This window comes from Spermophilus citellus, assembly GCF_964194105.1.
Source record: "Spermophilus citellus genome assembly, chromosome: 3".
NCBI lineage: Eukaryota > Metazoa > Chordata > Mammalia > Rodentia > Sciuridae > Spermophilus > Spermophilus citellus.
In genome coordinates, this window is record NC_138184.1 from 86,417,008 (window position 1) to 86,442,385 (window position 25,378).

Here is a 25,378-nt window from a genome sequence, read left to right on the forward strand (position 1 = left end):
ATAAACTTTCTGATTTTTAAGAGAATTTAAAGATTTTTTGTTGTTGTTGTTATGGCAGCATATGCCTATCCTATCCTGACTAAAAGGACACGCAAGGAGGTTTGAAACATCAAAACCACTCAAGAACTATTGGCCACTCTAGTTGTCAAAGGATCCCCCAAATACAAAGGGAGTGAGGCCATGAGAAGAAAATATATAGTGCAAGGGACAACAGCCAAATCAACAAAATACGATACTAAGGTTCAAGTCCAAGTTCTACGACAGACATCTCTAGAGAAGCCCAACTGTCTGGGACAGGAATTATATTTTCCCTGGTTTGAAGAACTGTGGTTTTCTTTTTTTTTTTCCAAATAGCCACAGACACCTCCATTTGTATGTAAATGTGTGACTCAGAAGTTCTAAAGAACCACAGGCAAATGGAAATCTATGTTTGTGAGATTCAATTTCAAGTTTTTGTTAATAGCTTTCTCCTGCTTCTCTCAGATAGAAAGCGAGTCACCCCAGGGATGTGACCTCCCCTCTCAATCATTTGAAAACAGAAAATAAATGTCCAGAGAGATTAAAAACACAGGTTTGGTGTCCTGAAAGGCGGTCACGCGCCCCTGGTGCATCTCCATGGGAAAGAGGAAAACTCGGTGTAATCCTATTACACATATTTCCATTAGTCCCCAAGCCTCACCTTGGTAATCTGTTTCAATTGAAAGTCCTGTCATCCTCCAAAACCCAATTTGAAAGGGGCAGGAACCAAATGTAAGTCTGTGCCAATTTCTCAGAGACGGGCCAAAATCTTCACCGGAGTTCATTCGAGGTTGTTTTTTTCTTCCCTTAAGCTCTGAACCTCAGGGCACTGAAAGAATTCTTTCCCAGCGCTGCTCTGGGTAATCTTGTCCTCTCAGGCCTTCTTAAGTCCCATGGGCACTCCAGCTTTTAGTCCCCAAGTTTCAAGGGTGAAGATAACATAAAATAGGGTGTGTCAGGCTGAGCCCGTGGCCCCGCGCATAGTAGGGCTCAGTCCTATTCCCCATGTCTTCCCAAAGATCTCATTCTCCAAGAACGGCCCATCTCACGGACAGGTAAGCCCCTTCCTCTGAGGTCTCTCCCTCTCCTCTGCACACCTGTTTACACGACTCCTACCTGGTGCAACGGTTGCTGTGGGTTTTTTGTATCTTTGCTGCAGACGCGGCTACTGAGGACAGTGTACCTTACGAAGCTCTGTGATCCCAGGACCCACGCCTCTTGGCCATTTGAGCTGAATGGCTGGACAGCTGGACAAGTGAATGAATGAACGAATACACGGTTTATTAACAAAGCCACTTTGGAACATTTTGACTGGGGACAACCGGGTGGGAATCTTCAAAGTCAATATTCAGGCCACGAGCTTTGGGCCCGAGGAAACATCTTCTCTATCAAAATTAGCAGCTAAATGTCAAGACTCTCAGAGGCGGTTTCATACGTTATGTCCACCAGGAGCCCGGAAGAAGGAGACTACGGATTTTAATGTCCTCTGTATCACAAGTTAACACTGTCTCTCTGGCAGCATGGAAATGACACTTCTCTCCTTAGCCAACATCACCTCGTTTTCCTCGTAGCCAACGTGGAGTTTGTCAAGCTCAGTGGTAAGTTCCTTCTCTGTTCAATGTGAGGGTCCGTTAGTTCCAGAGCCTCACAAACACCATCCCACTGGACCCAGAAGAGCTGTGTTCTGGTCACCGCCTGGCTGCACCCACCCTGTAGGGGAGAAGGGAGCCCGTTCTGGGGGCTCTTCCAGAACCAACCTCCATGTTTCTCCTGCCAGAACAGAAACCAGAGAGAAGCCCCGGAAAGAGCTCTTGAGAGTCAGCATAAAATGCAGACCCGGACACTCGCACCCCTCAGCTGAGCAACAGAGGCATGTTACTGAACTTCTCTGAATCTCAGTATCCTCATCTACAATGTGCGGATGCTGTCTTCTTGAGAAATGTGCGGGCGTGAATCCTGATTCCATTACTACAGGCTGCTCTGTCTTTCGGAACCTCAGGGTTCAGTCCAGAGGCTGGGTTTAATAAGCCTGCTTCACTATTCTGGAAATTAAATTAGATAATACATCTCAAGCGTCACTATGGTGCCTGGCTCACAGAGAGTACAGAAGAAAATAGAGCTATTCCTAATAAGGACAGAGTAGCACCCCCCCACACCTTATCCATGGTTTTGATTCTGTGGTTTCAAGGTTAAGTGTGGTCCAAAAATATTGAATGAAAAATTCTAGAAATTAAAAAAAATCATAGATTTAAAATTGCATGCCATTTTGAGTAGCCTGATGAAATCTCCAACGTCTTACTCCATCCCATCCCAACTCTGCCCAGGATGTGAATCAGAGTATCCATGCTGTATATGCTACCTGCCTGTTAGTCACTTAGAATCTGCCTGGCTATCTGATTGCCTATTGAGGTACCTCAGTGCTTATTCAAGCAACCATCACTCAGCTTAGGAATGGCCCCAAGTGCAAAAAATAGTGATCCTAGCAATTGAGTTATGCCAAAGAAAAGCCATAAGACATTCTCTTTAAGTGAAAATCTGAGAGTACTGAACTTCACAAGGAAAGAAAATGCTGAGGTTGCTAAGATATACAGCAACAACAATTTTTTTTTTATGATTAAAATGGTAAAGAAGGAAAAACAAATTTGTGCTGTTCTGCTGTCACATCTCAAACTGCAAAAGGTAGAGCCAGAGGACATAAGTGCTTAGTTAGGATGGAAAGGTCATTAACTTATAGGGGGAGGTACTCTCTGCAGTTCTCAGGTATCCTGGGACATACCCCACATGGATAAGGGGGTGCTATAGCAATAAGAACCACACGTGTTTAGTTCCTGTGGCCCTTCTGGGTCCCAGGTCCAGTGCAGGGCTCTGGAGTCCTGTAGCTGAAGGAGAGAGGCCAGGCCTCGAGTCTGATGAGAAGGCAGATGGGTAGGCACACGGGTCCCACTCAGGCCACAGTGGGGGGGCTTCCTGCTGAGGTGCGGGAGGGGAGGGGGAGAGTCTGGCCAGAGACTCGCTTAGACATAGCCCCGTACAACTGGCATGCAGGAGGCTTGGGGAGCCCTCCGCTGCTCTCAGGGCGTCCAAGGGGCCCGTCTTTCCCCAATGACCTCTGGCTGGGCTGTCCATGCTCCTCACAGCAGCAGAATGACCGTGGGACTCAAGAAGGAGATCCGACACCCCCACTCACCCGCCCCAGGGGAGCCCCCCCAAGGGTTTCCCATGGCGGAGCCACGTCACGTGGGCCCCTGCCGACGGCTCTGTCTCCTGAGAGGGGACAGAGGTTCACAGCCTCTGGTCAGGTGATCCCCAGAGTGACACAGAACATCGGGGCAGCACCCCAAACCAGGGCGACGTAACTGCCAGAACTCCTGTCCCCGTGGGGTGTGAGAGCCAGGGAGCTGGCAACGGTTCCAAAGGAAGGCACGGGACTAGTCTGTCTTCAGACAGACAGACAGACAGACAAGGAAGGCCACGTCTCAGGGAGGAGTCACAAGTCACAGCAAAGCCAACATAGGCATTCCCTGTGGCGGAGTAGCCAAAACTCCAGAGTGTTCCAGGAGCTCTGTGGAGTACCTGGCGGCCAGCACCCATGCGTTCATCCGATCTACAGATAAGTACTGAGTGCTGAGTACCTCTGACGTCAAGGACGTTGCTGATAGTAAAGGAGCGAGCCAAGTATGGCCGGTGCCCTCCAGGGCTCTCATTCTAGTCGAGGCCAAAAATTCAAAAGAAACAAATAAAAATGGAATCGATTGCCAATGACAACAATGATGACCAATGCTTGGTGCTCCAGGTTTCCCGAAGCATCGGCCTGTTTCACCCATTGAATCCTGAACGACAGCCCAGGGTGGCGGGTGCTATGTTATCCTCATGTTAAAGACGAGGGAAAGGGGGCACAGAGAGGATCAGTAACTTGCCCAAGGAGACTCAGCTAAGTGGGGGAGAAAAGCATAGATTTGTGCATGCCTCGGAGAAAACAACAAAAACTACAGTTCAAAGAGTCCCAGCTGTTCGCTGACCCACCCCGTGAGCATCTTTGGGGACACTGCCATCTTCAGTCCTCCAGGTAATCCTGTGAGATAGGTGGGAATTCTCATCCTCTTTTGACAAGGAGGAAACCGAGGCTCAGAGAGAGGAGGTGACCTCAAAGCGTGCTCAGGCACTTAGTGGGGGTGAGCATGAGAAGAGAGGGGTGGGAGGGGGGTGACTTTGGTCCAGGCCTCACAGGCCAGGTGGAACCATTAAGGTGGGAAGCCCAGACTTGGATCCCTAAGAAGACCAATCCCCCAGGGTCCCTCGCTTGCAAAATGTGATGGTCGAACTACGTAGCGGGGTTGGTGAAAGACGACCCAGAGTCATTCAAGCAGAGGTCTGGCCCTCAACACGAGCACTGTTGTTGGCTGACCCTCACTCTTCTGGGGGACAGTGTTCTCACCGCAACTTCGGCTGTCCTTTGGAGAATTTTGTCCCCGGGGACCTCCACGGGCCACTCGCGCCTGGGATCCTCCTGGCCAGCCCAGCACAGTAAGCAATGACTGTGATGTGAGCCGCAGAGGTGGCCCGCACATGGTGTGACAGGTGCCCAGGAATGTGCTTCACCTGCGCTGCCCTCCTCAGACCCCTGTGCAGGTCCCCAAGAGCTGAGCGACAGCCGACCCTTTCCCCAGGAGGAAGGACAGAGTCAGGGCCAGACCACCGACTGCGGCATTTCAGAATCTCTGTTGCTCTGACTCTGAGACAGGAGGAAAAGGAAATCGGGGTCCGGGTAGAACATTCTGGAAACTGTTCAGAGGTTCCAAGTCCGGGTTCCACAGCAGAATTACCAGGAGAGATGTTTAAAAAAGCAGAAAAAGACGCCCAGACCCCATTCCATTCCAGATCAAGAGACTCTTGGGCGTGCGGGGCAGGGCCAAGGTGTCCGAATTCCAAAGCTCCTGGGTCATCCTGACGCTGAGCCAAGGCTCAGAACCCCCGGAGAAGCTGGAACCATTCATTTTGACTCCGTGACGGAAAACAAAGAACCTCTCTCAATTTGTCATCCCCAGGAAAAATGATCTGCCCTCCCTTTTGGGCTGCGGTGTGCTGTGGACAAATGACCCTCAGGGTTTAACCCACCAACTGAACCGGCCCTGGGGAATGGTGTGGCTAGGGGCTCCTGTGCCCATTCTGCAGATGAGGAAGCAGAGCCCAAGGACTTGCCCAGGGCCATCCGGAAAGGGGAGGCCAGGTCTTCCCATCTCCAGTTCAAAGGCCTTCCTGGAACCAAGGGCCAGAGCTCTTTGGCATTTAGAGAAGGTGGTGGCCATTCACCTCCCCTAAGGGACGCGGCTCAGGGCCCTGATTTCAATACTGGACCCCCAAGGACACGCTCACGAGGGTTGATCAAAGGCCTTCACTATGACACTGAGCCGTCAACCTAGACCCAAATGCTCAATTCAGACGGGATGGCCCCGGGGAGAGGCTGAGATGGGCTCAGTGGAGAGAACCATTCTGAGGTCAGGTGGGGACTCCTCGCGTTGCAAGGTGGGGTCCCTCTGCCTGCAGACCGCAAACCGGAGCTGTCAGTCAGGCTGGTTTTCTCGAGTGGGCTGAGCCACCCCGCTGTGACCTGTTGGAACCATTGATTTGCTTGGAAAACGCTTTCTCTATAAATAATGGGTAAGTAAACACGGGCCTGCCATGATAAATCATCAGGAGCTGGGAGTTAATGGGGTGCAGAGTCGGCAGCGAGTGGCCCTGCTTGGGTCCGTCCTCCCACCCCGCCACTGCCACCCTGGGAAATGGCGCTGAGCAACCTCGGGGTCTACCATGTTGGCACCTTCTCCCTAAGACCCACTGCCCTGGACCACCCTCAGACGGGCCTCTGCCCCTCCATTTGTCACCCACCTCCCCGGCGGAAGACAAAGGCCACCCCCCCTTGGCATCTTCCCGGGTTTTCCGTCCCCCCTCTTCAGAACACAGTTCCACTAAGTTAGACCCAAAGGGAAGGAAACGCTGGGCACAGGTGACTCTAATCCTGGGCCCCTGCCGGGTCTTCCTTGGGGGGGGTCTGTTTCCTTTTCATATCTGGGAAAGGGGCCCAGGACTCGTTCCCACAGAGGAGCCGAGTACTGCTCCTCACTAGGACTGTCTCCTAGGGGTGTTTCTGACTGCAACCCAGGGGTGTCGGGAGACGCTGACCACAGCCTCCCGGCTCCCTGGCCTCGGTGCTGGCTCCCAGGAGTTGGCTTTTATTATGATGCACCATCTGTCTGCATCATGTCCTACGAGGAGAGCTCCAAATTCTCCCCTGTGGTACCTGGCAGTTCCTCATGGAAGGTCTCCATAGCTATTTGCTGAATGGCTAGATTAATGGGTGAGTGGGTGAGTGGGTGAGTGGGTGGGAGGATGGGTGGGTGGGTTAACGGTGGGTGGATGGACAGATGGATGGATGGGTAGATGGATGGATGGATGGATGGATGGATGGATGGATGGATGGACAGATGGATGGGTGGGTGGATGGGTGGGTGGATGGGTGGGTGGATGGATGGACAGATGGATGGGTAGATGGATGGATGGATAGATGGATGGATGGATGGACAGATGGATGGATGGGTGGGTGGATGGATGGACAGATGGATGGATGGATAGATGGATGGATGGATGGATGGATGGATGGATGGATGGATGGATAGGAGGATAGATGGGTAGATGGACAGATGGATGGGAAGATAGATGGGTAGATGGATGGATGGATGAGAGGATAGATGGGTGGATGGATGGATGGGAGGATAGATGGGTAGATGGACAGATGGATGGGAGGATAGATGGGTGGGTGGATGGATGGGTGGGAGGATAGATGGGTGGATGGACAGATGAATGGGAGGATAGATGGGTAGATGGACAGATGGATGGGAGGATAGATGGGTGGGTGGATGGATGGGTGGGAGGATAGATGGGTGGATGGACAGATGGATGGGAGGATAGATGGGTAGATCGATGGATGGATGGGAGGATAGATGGGTGGGTGGATGGATGGATGGATGGGAAGATGGATGGATAGATGTACAGGTAGATGGATGGAAGTAAATGGATGGGTAAATATGGATGGATAGATGGATATGTAGATGGACAGATGGATGGATAGATGGATATGTAGATGGACAGATGGATGGACAGATGGATGGAGGGATAAATAGGTGGATGGATGAATGGATAGATAGGTGGATGGATGGACAAATAAATGGATGGATGGATGGGAGGGTGGATTGAATGAATGGATAGAGGTAAATGGGTGAATACTGGATAGATGGATAGATGGATAGATGGAGGAAAGTGGGTGGATATTGGATGGATGGATGGATGGGTAGGTGGATTAATGGTGCTTGAATAGATGGATGGGTGGGTGGATACTGGGTGGACGGATGGGTCAATGGACAACATGACTAGATGGACACAGGGATGGATGGCTGGACAGGATGGATGAGGTGTTTGGGTGGATCTTAAGTGGACGGGGGTAGACGGGAAGGCTGGTGGAATAGTAGATGGTGGGTAAAGGGGCTGGGGGATTAGATGGATAAACTGATAAAGGCTGATGGACACATGGACAGGCGAGCAGTCACTCACTGCTAGTGGTTCAGCTGAGGCCAAACAGGCCCTGACCAGGGGGTAAACAGCCCAGCAAAGGATGAAGCCAGTGCCTCGGGATCCTTTCACAAACTGAGAGCTAGGAAGGTTAAGCTTGTGTCGGGTCACACGGTGGCAGAGGAAGAACTTGAACCCTGGGTCCGGTCCTCCCTCAGATCCCTCCAGCATACACGGGGGGGGGGGGAGGGAGCCACCCCTCCACGCGGCAGGTGGTGTGATGAAGCCGAGGGACACCCTGGACCAAAGCGGAGTTCCTATAGGCGAAGACCCAAGGTGGTGGGCCGGAGAGCGGGGCTCAGGGACAGGACAGATGATCCTGCGCAGCACCCGGCAGCTGCCAGTTCTGAGCCCTGTCAAAGGCGGCCCTTGTCGTGATCAAGACGCCCTGACAGCCCTCGATAGTCCCCAACCCTTCCCAACAGGCTGCCGCGGTTCCTTGATCCGCGTGCCTCTGAGTCCCGAGGGCTGCGCTAATAACCGCCCTGGAGGAGAGCTCTGAAGACGCCCTGACCCCCTCCTGCCTTTGAAGGCAGCGGCTCCCTCCCCTCCTTGGTGCTCCTCTGGGTCCTTTGAACACCTACAAGAAACGATGGATCCGCCTTTGAAGGGGACTCGCTGACAAACCTTTTGATTAAAAGTAGGAGCGACTTCGCAGTCCTGTGCCTCTCCGCCAGCGTCAAAGGAGGAGGAGGGCAGGGGAGGGCCGGGAGGGGCACTGCTTCTCCTCGCTCAGCTCAGAGCAAAGATGGAGACCATGCAAGAGCCTGGGCCCCAACAAGGGGACACCCTGGGGGGGGTCCCCTCAGTTACAATTTGAACATGGGTGACTGCCACCTGCTCACTCACCCAGAAAGTTCTCTTCACCAGGGAGAAGACACGAGTCCACCCCCAGCTCCACCTTGACCAAAGGCCCCAGTGTGCCTGGTCATTCAGAAAAGTCCAAGAGCTTAGACCAGTGGTGGACACCCGGGCCCTGTTTCATTAACTATGATTGTTACCGTCTACCTTAAAAATTCTCCCGCATTTCCTAGTGTCGAGTCACTTTATAGAGTTCTTGGTCTTTTTCTGTCTCACTGGCTCCTCCCAGTCGCCCAGGAAACATGCCGTTTTCCCCACCACAGTCACAAATGGGACATCGAGGCTCAGAGAGGTGAAGTGATTTGTCCAAGGTCACACAGCCAGCAAGGGGCAAGGCTAGAACATCCGTTCAGGACATCAAATTCCATATCCAACATGCTTTCTACTACTGCATGGGACAAGAGCAGTAATGAAAATCAGATGTAATGAAAATGGCCTTTAAAGTTGCTTTGTCATCACTGAAAACAGGTTACTAAAAATTTAAAGTCCCTCACAGGCTTTTTGGGATACTCACTCCAGTCTTCCCCTCTACTCTACCTGTTCTACCACTCAAATTTTTGTTGCTAGGAAAATCCCAAACCCCTTTCCCATTTTCCCATTATTCTTTTACATCTATCCTTCTTCATTCTCAAATCCACGGAGCTGCTCTCAGCACCGCCTTCCCCGTCCTCCCCCTCTGTACCAGGCCCACAGAAAAGTCTTAACTGACCTTCTCCAGAAGTCTTCACCATGGCTGACTTTAGACTTTCAGCAAAAGAGTCCCTATAAAAGAGTTCAGTATAGATAAACTTCCTCTTTTCGTGTTGCCCTGTTGTACTTGGCCACTGGCTGGAAAAATCAGCACTCCTAAGCTAGACTCCCCCTTACTATTTTTTCACAAAATATGTGAACAGGGCCTCTGGCCTTGAGCTGGGGCTTCACAGAGATGGCTACATTTCTAAGATAAAGAAGTTATCAACTGGGCTCCATGGTAACAGCTGGCAAGAAAAAAAAAAAAAAAGTTCTCCCCCTCCCAGGTGTCCTTGAAAAGTTAACTTGCCCAGAACAGAGGAAAAAACAGAAACAAAAACTGCTTTTTGTGAACTTCTGCAGACTGTGAACTTCTGAGCCCCTTCCCTTACATGTTGGGTACAAAATTCTGAAACTACCTAAACTTGGGGTTCAGGGGATTAATTGACCACAACAGAAGCAATGTCCTCTGAATCCGGCTGCAACCAAATAGGACTGTTTCCCTGTCTTCGGTGCTATCTTAGGTGCCTTGCCTTGTCCGTCCCTACAACAGTATAATTCTATATACTTAAACATCGTTTATGTTTTCATAAAATGGTCAACAGATGTGATTAATTGTATAATGGTGCAGATGTTTCCCAGAGTGCTCTATCATGACGCAGGTTCATTTGAAGATCAAATAGGGGGACACACAACCCGGTTCCGCCGGGAACCTGTATCCCTCACTTTAGCCATCTTATTAGGAATGGGAATTGCTGCAGGGGTGGGCACAGAGACCACTGCCCTGGTCCGTGGGACACAACAAATGACCCAATTAGAAACAGCAATGGACCAAAACTTAAAGATATTAGAAACCTCCATCACAGCTTTGCAGGAATCTCTAACCTCTCTCTCTGAAGTTGTTTTACAGAACAGGCGAGGGTTGGACCTCCTCTTCATGAGAGAAGAGGGCCTTTGTGCTACATTAGGGAAGAATGTTGTTTTTATGCCGACCATACTGGAGTTATAAAAAAATCTATGAGTAAATTAAAAAGACACCTTGAAGAGCATCAGAGAGAGAGAGAGGCCCAAAAAGGGTGGTGTGTATTTGTGTCACCTCCGTGGGGTACCCTAACATAGGGCCAGCAGCACTCACAGCTTGGGAAGTGGAGAGGACAAGGTTATGCCCTGGCTGAGCCTCCTCGACCTTCCTGAGCCGTGCCAGGTTCCTCGATAAAGTGGGGAGAGTTGATCGAATTATGTGCATGTATGGTTTTGCCTCAATGAGACCCACTATTCTGTGCAACTCATATGCACCAATGAAAACAGGAATAACAATCAAACATCTGCACAGTCCTCAGTGCAGGGCTGATTATGTAGTAGCTGCTCAACAAACACGGTTCCCTAATGGATATTCAGAGTGCCATTTCCCAATAAAGTCCCTGCCTGGTACTGAAAATGATTTGAATAAGCCATCGAGCTCCCTTTATTTCTTTCTTTTTAGAGGACCGCGGTGGCTGAACATCAAAGGCTGGTTTTGCAGATACTACTTCTCAGTCCCCACAGGGGTCATTCCCTCGGAGTCCATTCATTTCCACTCTCAGCGCCTCCACACAGCCGTCCTGATGAACCTCAGCTCTGTCCAGGGGGATCTGCTCCTGGGAATGGCTCTTCCGGCTGTGCCCTAACCCTCCTGATGACTGTCACCAGCGACACTGAAACAACCCCAACCCTCTGGCAAGGATGCTCACCCGAACCCTAGCTCCATCCTGGAAGTGGGCACAGTGTGCCCCGGGGGTGACAGGCTGGGGTGACAGATGTGACCAGGCGGGTGGACAGAGGAAGCCCATGCCGTGGTGGAACCAGAGGTCAACATGGCGTCCTGGATGCAAGAGATCCCGCCACATCTCATCTGTCCCTGGAATTGCTGATGGTCCCCTTCTGGACGGCTGACCGTCCCAGGCTCCCAGGGTGCCCCTCTCCTGGCCCAGTGCTGGGTGCCCAGACCTGCAGCCCCCACATCACCTGGGATGAGGGTTACAAACCATCAACCTGAAGTCCCCAGCCCCAACACAGACCTGCTGAATCAGAAACTGGGCAGAGAGGGACGGGAACGTATCTTCAGGAACCTTCCGGGGATTCTGGTGCCAATCAAGAGTGGGAACCCATGGCTTGTGATACCAGGGGCACCGTGGGCTGCCAGTCTTGGCTCCCTGTCCAGGGCTCGTCTCTGCACGGTGATGAATCTAGACACCACCTAACGTGTCCCTTGACAGACGCAGGAGCACCTCATCCCCAACATCCCCAACCAGCCCTCTGGACCTTGTCCCCAAGCCTGATATGGTCGGGGAAGCTCTTCCCCAGCTTCGCCAGCACCGGGGTCCCGTCTCCCCGTTCCTCACCAGCCACCACCCACGGTAGCTTCCCCTTGTCCTTGGATTCCTGTGACACTGGAAGGTCAGACATGGGACACTGGGCTGAAGGAAACTCTGGGCAATGAAGACATCCAGGGAATGGAAGAAACAAACATCGGATCCTCATTCTCTTCAAAGAAAGCCTCGCCTTGTGTTTCTGAGTTGGCTGAAGATCAGTGAGCACCCACTGTCCGTCTGGGGGCACCCGACGTCCGTCCCTCTGTCTCCCGACCTCCTCCATCTCTGGATCCCCTTCTTATTCCACAGTGGAAGATCTATGCTCCCGATACATAGATTAATATGCTATTGATCTCCCTCCTGCCGGTCATTATCAAGATTTATCTATTCCCAGGGCTCCTCATTGATTGGGGAAAGCAAGATCCCCAGTGGCCAATCAATCCTGATACACTCCGTGACAAAGAGTCAATAGCTATTCATTATTTGATTTATGGGCTTCATTATCTTAAACACCATCAGACAGGGGACAAAGCAAAAGTTGAGCAGTGACAAAGCCACAGGAGCAGGGTTGGGGACACAGCAAATCAAACCCCAGGGAACCTCGATCTTGCACCTTTCCCTTGCTCCCTATTCTCACCGCCCTGGAGCGTGTGGCAGGGAGAGGGAGGGGAGGGGACAGTGCTGGGATTTCCATTGGCACCTGCTGCCAAGCAACAGGTCACGGGTCAGGCAGGTTTGGTGGTGAGGACCGGGAACTTGACATGGAGAGAGGTCAGTCTTTGTCCTCTTTAGCGGGAAAGAGCAGTAGAGGGCCCCAGGTTGTCCGTAGAGCAGGAGAAAGAATGACAGATTCAGGCCAGAAGCAGTGGCACACGCCTGTAATCCCAGCAGCTGGGGAGGCTGAGGCAGGAGGATGGCAAGTTGAAGGCCAGCCTCAGCAACTTATCGAGGCTCTAAGTAACTTTTATATATAAAGGGCTGGGGATGTGGCTCAGTGGTTAAGTGTCCCTGGGTTGAATCCCCGGTACCAAAAGAAGAAGAAAGAGTGACAGATTCAGGCAGGGCTGAAGAGGGAAGGAGATAAACTGGCTTGACACAGCCTCTGGCGGGAATCAGACAGTCCCGGGTTCCAATCCCGGGCAAAATCCCGTCCGGGCAAAGCTGTGATTCAAGGCTGGTTTCCCTGCCATTTGACGACGACCACTGTTGTTCCTGTCTCTTGCAGGGATCTAACAGGTCTCTGAAGTGGGTGTCGCTCAACTCCCCCGAGGACAGACAGGAGACAGATGAGGCTGTTGGTCGCGACTCCGCCTCTCCCCACGAAGCTACTACCCTCGAGCGCCCTGACTTCTGTTTACCCATGGCCTGTCAGGGCTGCTGAGGAGCCGCCCCTCTGCTGGGGAACACTGGAAGGGCCTGATGTGCCCACACCCTCGCGGCTGGCTATTTTTAACTGCAGTAAATAGTGAGGCTGCTGAAGTCACCTGTTCCCAGAGGACGGTGGCTCACGGCTGCAGCCCAGAGGGGCCCGGCCACACGCCTCCTAGAATGTGTGGCATTCAAACCTGCCTTTGTCCCTCCCGCTGATATCTGATCAGGGTCCCCACCACCTGTCCGCAGGTTGACAGGCATTGTTCTCAGCAAAGGGACTGCCCAGAGTGGTCTTTCTAAAACGTCAACCAGCCCACACCACTCTTCTGGTTGAATCCCTGGGTGGCTTCCCTCCTGCTCTTAGGAGGAAGGTTCAAATTCCTCAGCCTGGTTCACGAGGTCCTTTACGTCATTTCTTGACGCCAGTGACTCTCAGTGTACGCATCTTACACGCCAGCTTCGTAGTCTGACTCCCTTCAAACCCCCGGGCCTTTGCATATGCTGTTCCCAATCTTCTTATCCATCTGGCAATTACTTAGTTGAATAGGGGACCAGTTGGTGGTGCTGGGGATATAGAGGTGAGGCCCTTGCTCTGCTGGGACTTTGTTCTAAGGTGGGGAGGGAAATGGAATGTCCTAATGAGAATGAGGACCAGGGGTGTCATAAGAAGGACTAGACACGGGAAGCTGCCCAGAGGGAGGGACTCAGGGTGGGTTTCCTGAGTCCACATCCTTCTGGAGGCCTCATTGTCCCCACGGCTTCTCCCCAGTCCCTCCTCAGCCAGGCCACGCCGATGCAGCAACATGCAGCCTCCGTCCTCGGGCGACCCTCCTCTCCTCCCGGATGACCTCAGCTTCAGATGAAGTCCGCGGCCTCAATCAGCGCGTCCACGCCGATGACTAACACTTGGTTATTTCTAGCCTCAACCTTTCGGCTCAGCTGGAGACCAGGGCAGCCAGCTCCCAGCTCAACACCTCCCCCTGGATGGCCCAGCGCTTGGTGACCTGGCCAAGTCACAAGCCAGCAGCAGAGCAGGGATGTGAATCCAGGGAGTCCCACTCCAGCCACTACCTGGATCCCTGGATGTCACAATGCACACAGAACACCTGCTGGTCATGGCACCCCCGCAAAAACAGACTCGATCTGCTACTTGTTGCTGTCATTATTATTGTCCCAACGCCATCGTGATTATCACAGTGACTAGGAGGTACAAGGCATTGACATCTCTAGTGGCCAGGAAGTTCTGGGCTGCAAGCCTGTCCGTGTGAGGGTCAAGTTCTTACCAGTGCCTTGCAAGATACATTAGTGTTATTCCCATTTCATAGATGAGGAGACCAAGGGAATGGAGGTGAAGGAATCTGTACAGACCCACATTTACAGGGAGAGGGCTCCATACCTGTGTCCTTCAGCAAAGTGATGACAGACACTTGTTGGACGAATCTACTATCCATAGGAGAAACAGACCCATCCAGGGTGTGTGTGCCGCAGCCCTCCCGGTCATTTGCCAAAACTGACCTCGCTTTTCTCCTGGGAATACAGTTAGCTACTTTCCAGCCTCCTGGGCTGTTGGGCGAGGCCCAGGGACTCCAAGCCAGATGACAGCCAGAGCCCAGCCACGTGGTCCACTTGTAGGCGTGGCTCTCCCCTCCCGTTGCTCTTTCCTCTTCCTCAGCTAGAAGCGGAGGCCTTTGAGCCTCAGTGTACAATAGACTCCAAAGGTGGGTCTCTCCCTACAGAGAGAAACCCCCCATCATCCAGAATCACATCTGGAACTATTACTAGATCTAGAAATCAATTCATATTCAGACACTTCATAGCTGAGGGCCTATTTGTTACAGCAGCTTCCACGACCCTGACCCATACCAAGTGTGAATCTGTATATATTCTGGGGGGAGAAAAAAAATGGATGGATAGGCACCCCCTTGTTCATGTCGCTCTCTGTGGTTGGAGACACTGTGGGTGGATTTCATCTCCTTCTATTTGCTCATGTGCGTTTTTGATAACAAATGAGTTATCACTCGGGCAGCCAGACCCACGATATTTGTTAAGTGCTGACAGAGGCCGCACTTGCTAATTCAGAATCTTGGAGAGGCGAGGCCCGCGGTGACCAGCCCCGAGACCTTGAGGCCAGCAAGGCCGTGGCCCCTCCTACGGTTGTTTACCAACAGGCGCATGACATGGCCATGAGATGCTGATAATAATGACGATAACGACGAGTCCATTTATAGTCCTCTCTCCCCCAGTCCCAGGGCGCTTCACATCTCAGCACAATTAAAGACAGCCGCACACAAAAAGTCCTTTCAGCTGTGCTTTATAAAGGGAAAGCGATTCAGCCTTTTTGAACAAAAAAAGGAAGCCAATTCCGCTCGCTGATGGGGGGGTAGTGAATCTTCATGTGCTGGGCCCCCCAACTCTTGTACGTTATATTTAGGATAATCAAACCCGTCCGAAGTGGTGGTGGTGGCGGTGGGGAAAATCAGAAAGACACAAGTACCAAGTGACACACAGCGCAAGTCCACATGTCACTCAGGCCCGAGTCCACTGTCCTGGCCTCAGACAGGGGCCCCCACTGGCCTGTCCAATGTCCCCCCTTGGTGTGTGGTGCTGTCTGAAAGCAGGAAATCAGCAACTGATTTGGACTTGGAGATAAATAATCCATCAAGTGGCTCCTAATGTTGACTGGTTTAACTTACTGTGCAAATGAGGCCCCGTGGGGTTTCATTACCACCTCAGCCCCAGAGACGGGAGGGCGCACGCATGCACACAAGCCCATCCCACTCAACAGGATGGGTGACTTCGACAGCCCAGCGAGGGGATGCATGCGACATTTTTAAAAATCTTCCCGAGGGCATGGGGGAGACGCGGTCCTCCCTTCCTCTTTTTTTTTCCCCCTGGGGTGCAGAGCTCAAGCGTTGCCATCAAAGTCAGAGGTTGACAGGACGCTCCTTCCTAAGCCTGGGAAAGTTCCAGATGGGGTTCGTTGTGCTCCCAAATGCAGGGGAACCGCCCAGGCAGCTTCCTCTGGTGGACATGCAACCAGACTGACAGCTGGGATGCCCCTCGCTCCTTCCTCTGCCTGGGTCCTTCAGTGACGGGTCCCCTTGATGTGTCCCCACCCTGCACCCAAGGAGTTTTACCACTCGGAACCCACTGGCTCTGTGGACCAGGAGGCAGAAACCAGGCCAGCAGGGAGGCTCCAAGCATGGCTCTTATGAAAACCTTGGCTCTGGAATTCACCCATTAAAAAAAATGGGAGAGAGAACCCTTTACAAAGTAAGAATCTTGCTTTAGTCCATTATAATAAACTCCACACCCTTTTCTTGGGTTATTGAGGCTCCACAATCATCTGGCCTCTGTGAGCCTTTTCCTACCACCCTGCCCTCCTGGCCCACTTGCTTCTTTCCGGTCCTCCATATGACTGCCTCCCTCCTGCCTCAGGGCCTTTGCACCTGCCATAGGGCAGCCCCTTCTCTGTTCCTCCTCTTCCTCAGTCGATTGTGGCTCAAATGTTTACCTCCCACCCCGCCCTCAGAAGCTTCCTCTGAGCCCTCTTCAAAGGAACGCTCCTGTCACCCCGACTTTGTCTGTGGCCTTTATGGTACTCACCACAACGTTTTCCTGCCTTCTTGTCTAACCTCTACTGACCACGAGACTGTAAGGACCCAGTAGCTGTGGCCCCGTGTTCTGAGTGTCTCGCCCGCTGCCTGGACTCTCCCTGGCGGGGTCTGGTCAAGGCCTGTGGCAGGCGCCTGGAGAGGGCTGCCTGGGGCTCCACTGCAGGACAGCTCACCTGCTTGGGGAGGGAGCAGGAGAGGGCTCCTCCAGAGTGGCCAGCCTCACCCGGGAGCTCCTGTCACAGGCTTCCCAGGGACCCACTGCACAGGGTGGGGGACGCCCATTTCTAACAGGTCCCTGCAGGAGGCGGGCCAGCGGCCCACAAGAGAAAAGCTCTGATTTAAGTCATTTTGCAATTCCAGAAAATTACCCAGGGAGTGGGACGGGCTTTTGGAGGAACCATCTATTCTGTGAGCTCCGTAGAGATCCTGGGCCAGGCCCATGCCCACAGAGTGTCCTCTGCAGGGAGACGGGGAACAATGTGCACTTCTTGGAGAGGGGGCAGCAGGAGGACGAGAATGAAACAGAGAACTGGCGGGTAATCTAGGGGACATGGGGGAGAGGGGCGTGTGTGCGTGTGCATGTGTGTGTGCGCCTGTGCGTGTGCCTTCCCAGAATTTTCAGGGCATAACAGAAATACACAAGCACCAGAAAAAAATCCAACTTATGAAACAAAACTCAGTTCTAATGACCCAGGATTTTCCAGCTGGTATGCGCCAAATCCTTGGGATCTTAATAAAAATGATGGAAGCTCCAGCGGGGGCTGGAGCCGTGTGCCGTGACCGAGTCCTCCGAGGGTGACGGGGAATGTCACAGGGGGAACCCATTCCCCGCGGCCGGGCCTGACGGTGCCTGACCAGCATTCAGAGGCTCCCTCGCTCCATGCCAAGTTCTGCCAGTTACCTGTTCCATGAACTGGGCAAGGGTTCCTGTTGTCCCTCTGGCCTCCATGTTCTTGTCTGTGAAGTGGGCACAGTGATCAACAGACGCACGTGGCCATGCCCGGCTTGAAGTACAGCACTTGTCACCGAAGGCCAGTGGCATCGGCTGCTTTCCCACCCTGCTTTTGGGTGCTCTGTGCTCTTCCCTGAACCAGGGAAATGACTTCCACCAAGGGGCGGGGCCAGGCCATGGTCACTTGTCAGAAGAGGAAGCAGGTAAGGGCTCCGTCTTCTTCTCTCGAGGGCTGGGGCAGAGGCTAACAAGGGCCCGGTTTCCTCAGCCTCCCTGGGAAGAAGGGCTGGGTCCATCTCCCTAGAGCCAACCTCAGGGGCAACCAGGCTGGAGCTGGGTTAAAAGGCTCCGCTTACAGACAGACTTAATTGCTTGGGCCTCAGGTCAGGTGCCAGGAACGGACCACAGGCAGGTCCCAGGCACATGCATTTTGAAAGGCCTGAGGTCCGAGAGACCACCCTGTGGGAAGCACTGGCCCCCGGAGCTGTTCCCTGCGGCTTTGTGAGTGGCAGCACATCCTCAGAGTCAGAACCAACCCCCCTCCACAGACAGCTGCTGCCACCTGCTCATTTTACAGATGAGGAAACTGAGGCCCAGCAAACCCCATCCCAGCTGGGCGGAAGTGGGGGGACGCACTCCTTCAACGGGTTCATTATCGGCTTTCCAATTGCATTCGGGGTTTTGAACAGGAGCAATGGCCCAGACTGTCGATAGCTTGGCCATAATTCTATAATGACCCAATCGTGAAATAATGTAGCCATCCCGATGCTAATTGTATTTGTGGATAAAGTGATTGGGTAACTAGCTGGTTGTTACTCATCCCCCAGAGCCATGCATATCGCATTACCAGGACGCTAATCTTAGAAATACTCGTTAACTTTGATGATAATTACTAAGTAATTGGCTAGAATATGCTATTGTGAATTTATCTGGAATATGCCAGGTAATTATCTGGTTTTATGCTCCCTGTAAAATAAAACCGGGATCTTCAGAATTATTCTAGTCAGTTGGCTACGGTCCAACCATCGACCTCTGCCAGTCCATCCTGCGAAAGCGCAAGTGATTAATCAAATTACTCAAATATTTAGTTTCCAATCGAATATTCAGATGCGGATTCTGGATGGCCAACAAGTGGAGGTGGCGCTGGACGGGGTTGGGGGGGCACTCGGAGCCCCTCCCGAAGAGAAATATCTACCCAACACAATGATATGGAATAAACGCCACCTCTTTGGGGCTCATCTGGCAATCCTCACACAAAATAGCAAAACACTTCAGAGACCAATTACATGTCCCAAAGCTGCCGAGTCTTTATCTCGGTGCCAGGAAAAGGCTGGGCTATTTGTGAAATCTGTAGGTAGTTATGGGGCTTGGGGAGGGGGCTCAGAATTTTGTGCATAATAGGAGACGGGGCCGCCGATGCAGCTGGCTGGCGGGGTGAGCGACACATTTCCATAATGACCACTCGGTTTTTTTCAAGGGTGGCTGCTAACTGGGTCCATCCACTGCCCATGAGCCAGACGCTGGGGAGGGGGCAAGGGAGTCAGGCAGAGAGGTGGGGGTAACAGGTCTCCACGGATAATCCTCAAAAAGTAAGAGAAGAGGCAGGAGGTCCTTCGAAGGGTCAAGAAGAGGAGGCACAAGTTTCTAATTTGGGGGTAGGAAAAAACAAAAGTAGGACCAGGTGGGTTGGTGCCTGCCTATAATCCCAGCAGCTCAGGAGGCTGAGGCAGGAGGATGGAGAGTTCAAAGCCAGCCTCAGCAACTCAGTGAGGCCCTAAGCAACTCAGAGAGACCCTGTCTCTAAATAAAATATGAAAATGGGCTGGGGATGTGGCTCAGTGGTTGAGCGCCCCTCGAGTAGGGTTAACAGAAGTGGAAGAGCTGAGCAAGAGAAAGTGGGGTTACTGAAAGTAGGAAGAAGATGGGGGGCAAGACCATCTTTCAGCCAAATTTGTGCATCCTGAGTGAGGGGTCCCTGCCTCCTGCTGAGAGGACAGAACACCTCCTAGAGAAGAGGGGACAAAGGGAGCCCAGGGTCCTGCTGCCGAAGATGGCACAAACGGCCACCGGTTGTCCCTACAGATCCTTCTGTTCAGAGGTCCAGTCTGCTTCTCTGCCCCTTGAATCTGGTGACCACAGGGGTTGCTCTGGCCAGTGGATGTCAGCGAATACATCCCAAGCAGAGGCATGATCACACGCTGTGTGCCAGGCCTTGACCCCGTGCTGTGCTCGGGGACTTGAGGAGTCACTGGGGGTCAGAGGCCACATGGAGCAGGACAGAGGCGCCTGTTGATGGTCTGTCCACCACCAGACAAATGAGTGAGTGCATCCAGGATGGACCAGGCCTCCATCAACCTGCCAGCTGACCACAGCCAACGGTGTGGCCACAGTCACGGAGCCTGGTCCAGCCCAGAACTGCCCACAGGATTGGGAAGCCCCAAGGTAACTGAGCTTACACAGCCTGATCATCGTGGCTCAGCCCTGACTGAGGGATGACCACAGAGTCACCTCTGTCCTGGGTAGGGTGACAGCCACCATTTTTCCTGGTTTAAGGAAGGCAGAGGGATCTCCAGTCCCCCACAAGCACTTTCCGTTCGACACCCCAGCTCCCGTCAACCACGGCCTGCACAATCAGCAGTGACAATCACCAAGGCCTCCTGAGCGGCCTGGGACCCTTCCCAAGAGGAGAGACTTCTGCCCTGGGATCTCGTCACCTGAAGTCTTCTAATGTAATAAGGGAGCAGAGCCAAAGTCAAAATCCCACCAAAGGACTGTTTCACAACTGTTCCCAGGAAACCAGAGCTAATCTTTTCCCATTGCCTGCCTCACATCACCAAGTGAGGACACAGAGAGAGAGAGAGAGTCCCCAAAGTCCCTGTCATCTGACATTGTGTTACTGTTAATTCTCCACCCATGACCTCTCCCATGTCCACAGACCATGGATCCTGGAAATTCATAAGGGTGACGGTAAAGATCAGAAATACTCTGAGATGGCCACGGAAGCCACAGTAACACCCACAGAGCCTCTGTTCAGAAATTAGGAAGCTACAGCCCATGGGCCAAACCCAGCCCACCACCTGGTTTTGTAAATAAAGTTTTATTGGAACACAGCCATGCAAATTCATGCACACCTCGACGGTGGCTTATGCACTAGCGCAGAGCTAAATAGCTGCTCCAGAAACTGTGTGCCTGCAAAGAGCCAAGTATTTACTCCTAGACACTTTGTAGAAAAAGTTGGTCTGGTTTAGGGTCACCCACTTACTTTGCATACAAGGAAAGCCAGCCTCAGGGATTCCCTACACAAAAGCTTAGAGCAGAAGGGGAATTCGACCCCGATTCTCTGACCCTCCATTCAGTCCTCACATGAGGTTTTGCTGAAGAGGTCAGCGTCACAGGTTATTTCCTGGGGACTTAAAGATGGCAAGGAAGCCGTCTGCGGCACCCCTGGACACCACCTATCAGACAGACGAGGGATTAACCAGAACCGCATCTCCTGACTGCACCCGAAGCCGTGGTGGCAGCCTGAGGGGACTGACCTGGTGATGATGGCCAGGTGCGGCGGGCTCATGCAGGCGCCCATGAAAAGGACCACGTTCTCGTGGCGCGTCTGCCTGTAGGCCATCACCTCCCGCTTGAAGGCCTTGAGCTGGTCCTCGTTGTCCCTCTCGATGTCGATCAGCCGGATGGCCACCTCGCCGTGCCAACGGCCGTGGTACACCTGCCCGAAGCGGCCCTTCCCGATGAGCTCACCGATCTCCAGCTGCTCAAAGGGGATGTCCCACTCCTGCAGGAACATGCTGGTCTGGCTGGCCTTGCGCGGGAAGCTCCGGGCCGAGAGGAGGGACAGGTTCATCTCCTCGAAGTCGTCTTCCGACTCCTCGGCTTCGTCGCGGCCCTCTTCATTCTGTGGCCGGAGGCGGGGAGAAGGTCAGAGCCACTGCTGCCACCACGGCCACCGCCCCACCCTCCCTCGGGGTCCCCAGGGGGTCTGGACACATGGCATCTCCATGTGGCTGCTGCAGACGTGGCTCTGTGTCCCCAGGTGGCTTAGGTCCAGAATCATATGACAAAGGAGATCCTGAGAGGCAGATCCGAGAGCCCCACTCTGGTGCTGGGGGCGGGGGGACATTAGGGAGAGGAATGTAAGGGGACCACGCCTTCTGGTTTGCTGAGACCTCTGTGGTTCTAGCCCTGAGGAACGTGGTGGGAGAGGACAGAGCCACAGGGCAGAGGCCCCAGGCTCCAGTAGCAGGAAGGAGCCTGGCATCTGTCCTGTGAATAGACGGGGCTTAACAGTCAGACCGAGTGAGCTGGCTGCTGGGCTCTGTGTGGCCTTGGGGGAGTTGCTCTACTTCTCTGGGCCCTTTCTTCCTTAGAAAGTGGAAGGGATGAAATCTGCCCTGGGGCTGGGGAAGGTTTCAATGAGATGGAGAATGGCTAAGCTCTTTGCACGGACCTGAGCACCTGTACCCAACACCAGCTCGGGGCCCTGAGAAAATACAGATTCCTGGGCCCCATCCAGATCTACGGAGTCAAAATATCAGCAGGCCAGGGACGGGAATCTGTGTTTTGACCTGGCATGTCAACCTGACAAGTATGCTCAGATGTGACCGTCTCCGAATTTAGCCACTCAAGGTTTTGGGACCCACCTGCCCAGACTGCTTTTTCGCAGTGCCTGGGGCTTGGGGAGGCTGCGACTCTTGGATCCTTTGGATGCAATGTGGGAATGTGTCCAAGCCAGTAGGGACTTCCAGGGGCCCTGGGACCTCATAAGACCACCTGAGAGAATGGCCACTTAACTGGGTATGATCTTCTTGACCCCAAATACCCGAGAAGCTGCCCTCTTTGGCCTGATGAGGACAATTAGCACAGGTCATGTGTCTTCTCCCGTGACCATTTCCAAGCGACCATATGGTCCCCCCAAAGGACCTGATTTTCCCTGGAAACCCTGCTTCTATGCCTTTAAGTTCAGGACACACTAGCAGAGTCAAGGGACGGGACTCCACGGTTCTCACCAAGGGACATTCTATTTATGCCTTCAGAATAAATAAAATTTCCAGAGGAGCCCCAGAACATTCCCAATGGCCTGCCAAGCCCAGTATCCCCGGCCCCCCCATGTCCCCCCACTATGTATTCTTTGGAAGGCAGCGGGGCACATCCCCCTTGGTACCCACCCTGCCCTGCGCTAATTTTTCAACTAAGAATGCAAATCTCATGCCAATTTTCGCCTTCTGCACCGTACACACCATATAACGGCCCATTAGGCTCGGTGCCGGGAGGGGCCAGCGCCCGGTTATTGTCCTGGAGTGGGAACATCCATCAAGCAGCCACCGCACCCGCCTCCCACCGGCCCCGAGCCGTCTACGTCACCCAGACCCAGGTGGGCAGCCCCTGGGAAAGGCTGCTCCCGGCTCTCACCTCCGAGGTTGGCTCCACTTCAATTTGAAGTAATGGATTTCCTTCCAAGCTTGAAAGAAAGAAAAATAAATGGGACCTTAGGTGGAACGGTGGGTGCGTGTACTCCAGCTTGCCACGGGTGAAGTGTCCCAAGATGGACGTCCTCCCTACAAGCCTTCATCTCTCGTGTCATTTCAATACTTGGTTCTGAAATCATCCATAGCCGAGTCCCACAAAGGGCACAGGGACATTGTTCTCAATAGATTTTTCTGGGCTCGTTTTTCGTTATTGCTACTGAGGGGGTCTCTTGATGGGATGGGCCCTGAACTCTCAGAGGCCTGCATGTCTGCTGGGAAAGAATGAGTCTGGTCTCTAAAGTTCCCTCAGACCCAGAATCTTCTGGAAAGATCTTACTGTTCATTTGTCCATCTGCTAATTCACTCATTCATTCGTCCAACTCAAATCCTGGGCCAGGAGCAGCCCTGAACCCTTAGAGGGAGACACATCGGATGGGTCTGGCTGGCTCGTGATTTTAGGGGACTTTAGGGACGGTTCTATTCTACTGAGAGAATGAAGGCAAGTTGGTAGCGACTGTGCAGAGGGGCTCAAAGGAACAGGGGCCCAAGTGAGGTGTGGATTGAAGCAATGGATTGCGGTGGAGACTCCAAGGAGAGAGAATTGCTGGACGTGTTTGAAATGTCACGGGGTTGGAGTTGGACCTTGTCAATTACACAGAACTGGTGTGCGTGGAATGGATATAAGGTAACTGTGGTGGACGGGAGGAGTCAGGTGTGTGTGTGCGTGTGTGTGTGTGTGTGTGTGTGTGTGAGAGAGAGAGAGAGAGAGAGAGAGAGAGAGAGAGACAGAGAGAGATGCATCCGAAGGCTCGTGAGTGCAGCTGGATTCTAGGTGTGTGGGTGCTGGGTGTGGGTTTGTGCATGTGGATCAGAGTGAGCTCTGTGCAGGAGCTGTTGTGTGTGGGGGGGGAGAGAGAGAGACAGGTGGAGTCAGGTGTGTGTGTGTGTGTGTGTGTGTGTGTGTGTGTGAGCTGGGTGGCCATGTTGGCATTAGGGAGGGTGTTGTGTGCTGATGGTGTAACTGGGTCTGGGCTGGGTGCAGGGACTGTTGGAAGGGAGTTTGGTGACGGAATGTGGACACAGTGTGAATTGGGACCTGTTTTCAGACTCCTGGGGGAGGGTGTGTTTCCGGGTGCGGGAGGGCAGGTAGCATCTGGGCTACTGAAGGCCCACAAGAGCTGGATCAGGTAGGAAAAGGGACTCACAGTGATGGCCTTGCTCCCTCCCTAGTCCTCCAGTTGAAGCTGAGCAGACTCCCTCTGCCCACCTCCTCGCTGTGTGTGGGGACCCTCCCCGCATCCGGACCCTCAGGTTCCAGGAAGCTGCTGACCCTGCAGACAGAATCAACACACTTCCTGGAAGGGGTCCTGGCTGGAGAGAGTTTGGAAGGGGGAAAGGAGGACATCACAAAGTGTGTGCATTGTCCAGTTATTCATAGCACCTCCTAGGAAGGCCTCGTCAAACTGCACAGTGACAGCTGACAGGTTAGGAACTCAGCGCCGCCGGGTGGGACAATGCAGTTGGAGTCCCCCCCTCCCGGTGCCTGGCAGTCCTCCTCCTTTTGTATTAAGACCGTGACTCCAGCAGCCAGGGCTGTATGATGAGTCCCCTCTGGGAACAGCAAGTCCCCGTCCCTCCATGCATCTCAGCGGATCTCGGGAGCTCCTGACTCTGCTCTCCACACACTCCCTGACCCTCAGTTAATAACCTGGAGCTCGTCTTGCACAAATGGTGGAGTTGGTTTTTGTGCTGCAGAGAAATGATCTGGAGCGAGGTGTCAGCACAATGTCCCCCAGCAGATTGCTGCTCCTTTGATTTCAGAGATGTGCCATTTGGTTCTTTAACAACGTCCTAAGGCAGGTCCAAATGGATGGAGCAGCTTCAGGAGCCCAAAGAGAAACCAAGTAGGAAAAAAAGGGTGTTGGGAACCGGCCCAATCCTAAGACACCGCAGACTTCAGCCACAGCCAAAGAGACCAAGGGGGAAGAGACCACCTGCAGAGAGGGCCGGCCCCCCTAGGGGGCTGCACACGAGGATGTTCATTCTAGTGTTGTTTACAGCAGTGAAATACAGGACTCAATGGAAATTCAGGAAGAGGGGACATGGTCATGGAAATGAGTTGGTAGGGACATTTCACTGTCATTAAAAAATAACGTCTAGGAAGAGTCTGGAACAATATGGAAAATGTGATGTCACAGCATGAAATATAACCAGGCAGGGTTCCTGCATATCTCACAGAGCCCAAGGAGGAATGGAGTCTGCGCTATTTCCACCCGGCTCTAAACCAGAGGTGGCGAGCCTTTTCTGCCAAGGGCCACAGGGCCTCAGGGCTGGCTTCTCTGTACAGCGACTCAACCCTGCTGCCTACTGGGAAAGCAGCCG

General features: G+C 53.0%; 1 protein-coding gene across 1 annotated transcript in view; it reads right to left on the reverse strand.

Moving 5' to 3' along the window:
* Positions 1-25,378, reverse strand: part of KSR2 (kinase suppressor of ras 2) — a gene marked incomplete at its 5' end in the record, with an annotated part of 351,213 nt that overhangs the window by 29,555 nt on the left and 296,280 nt on the right. The window contains 2 exons of the mRNA XM_081283402.1: positions 21,059-21,426; positions 22,941-22,989. Of these exons, the coding sequence (XP_081139528.1) occupies positions 21,059-21,426; positions 22,941-22,989 (417 nt within the window). The remainder of the gene's footprint in view (positions 1-21,058; positions 21,427-22,940; positions 22,990-25,378) is intronic.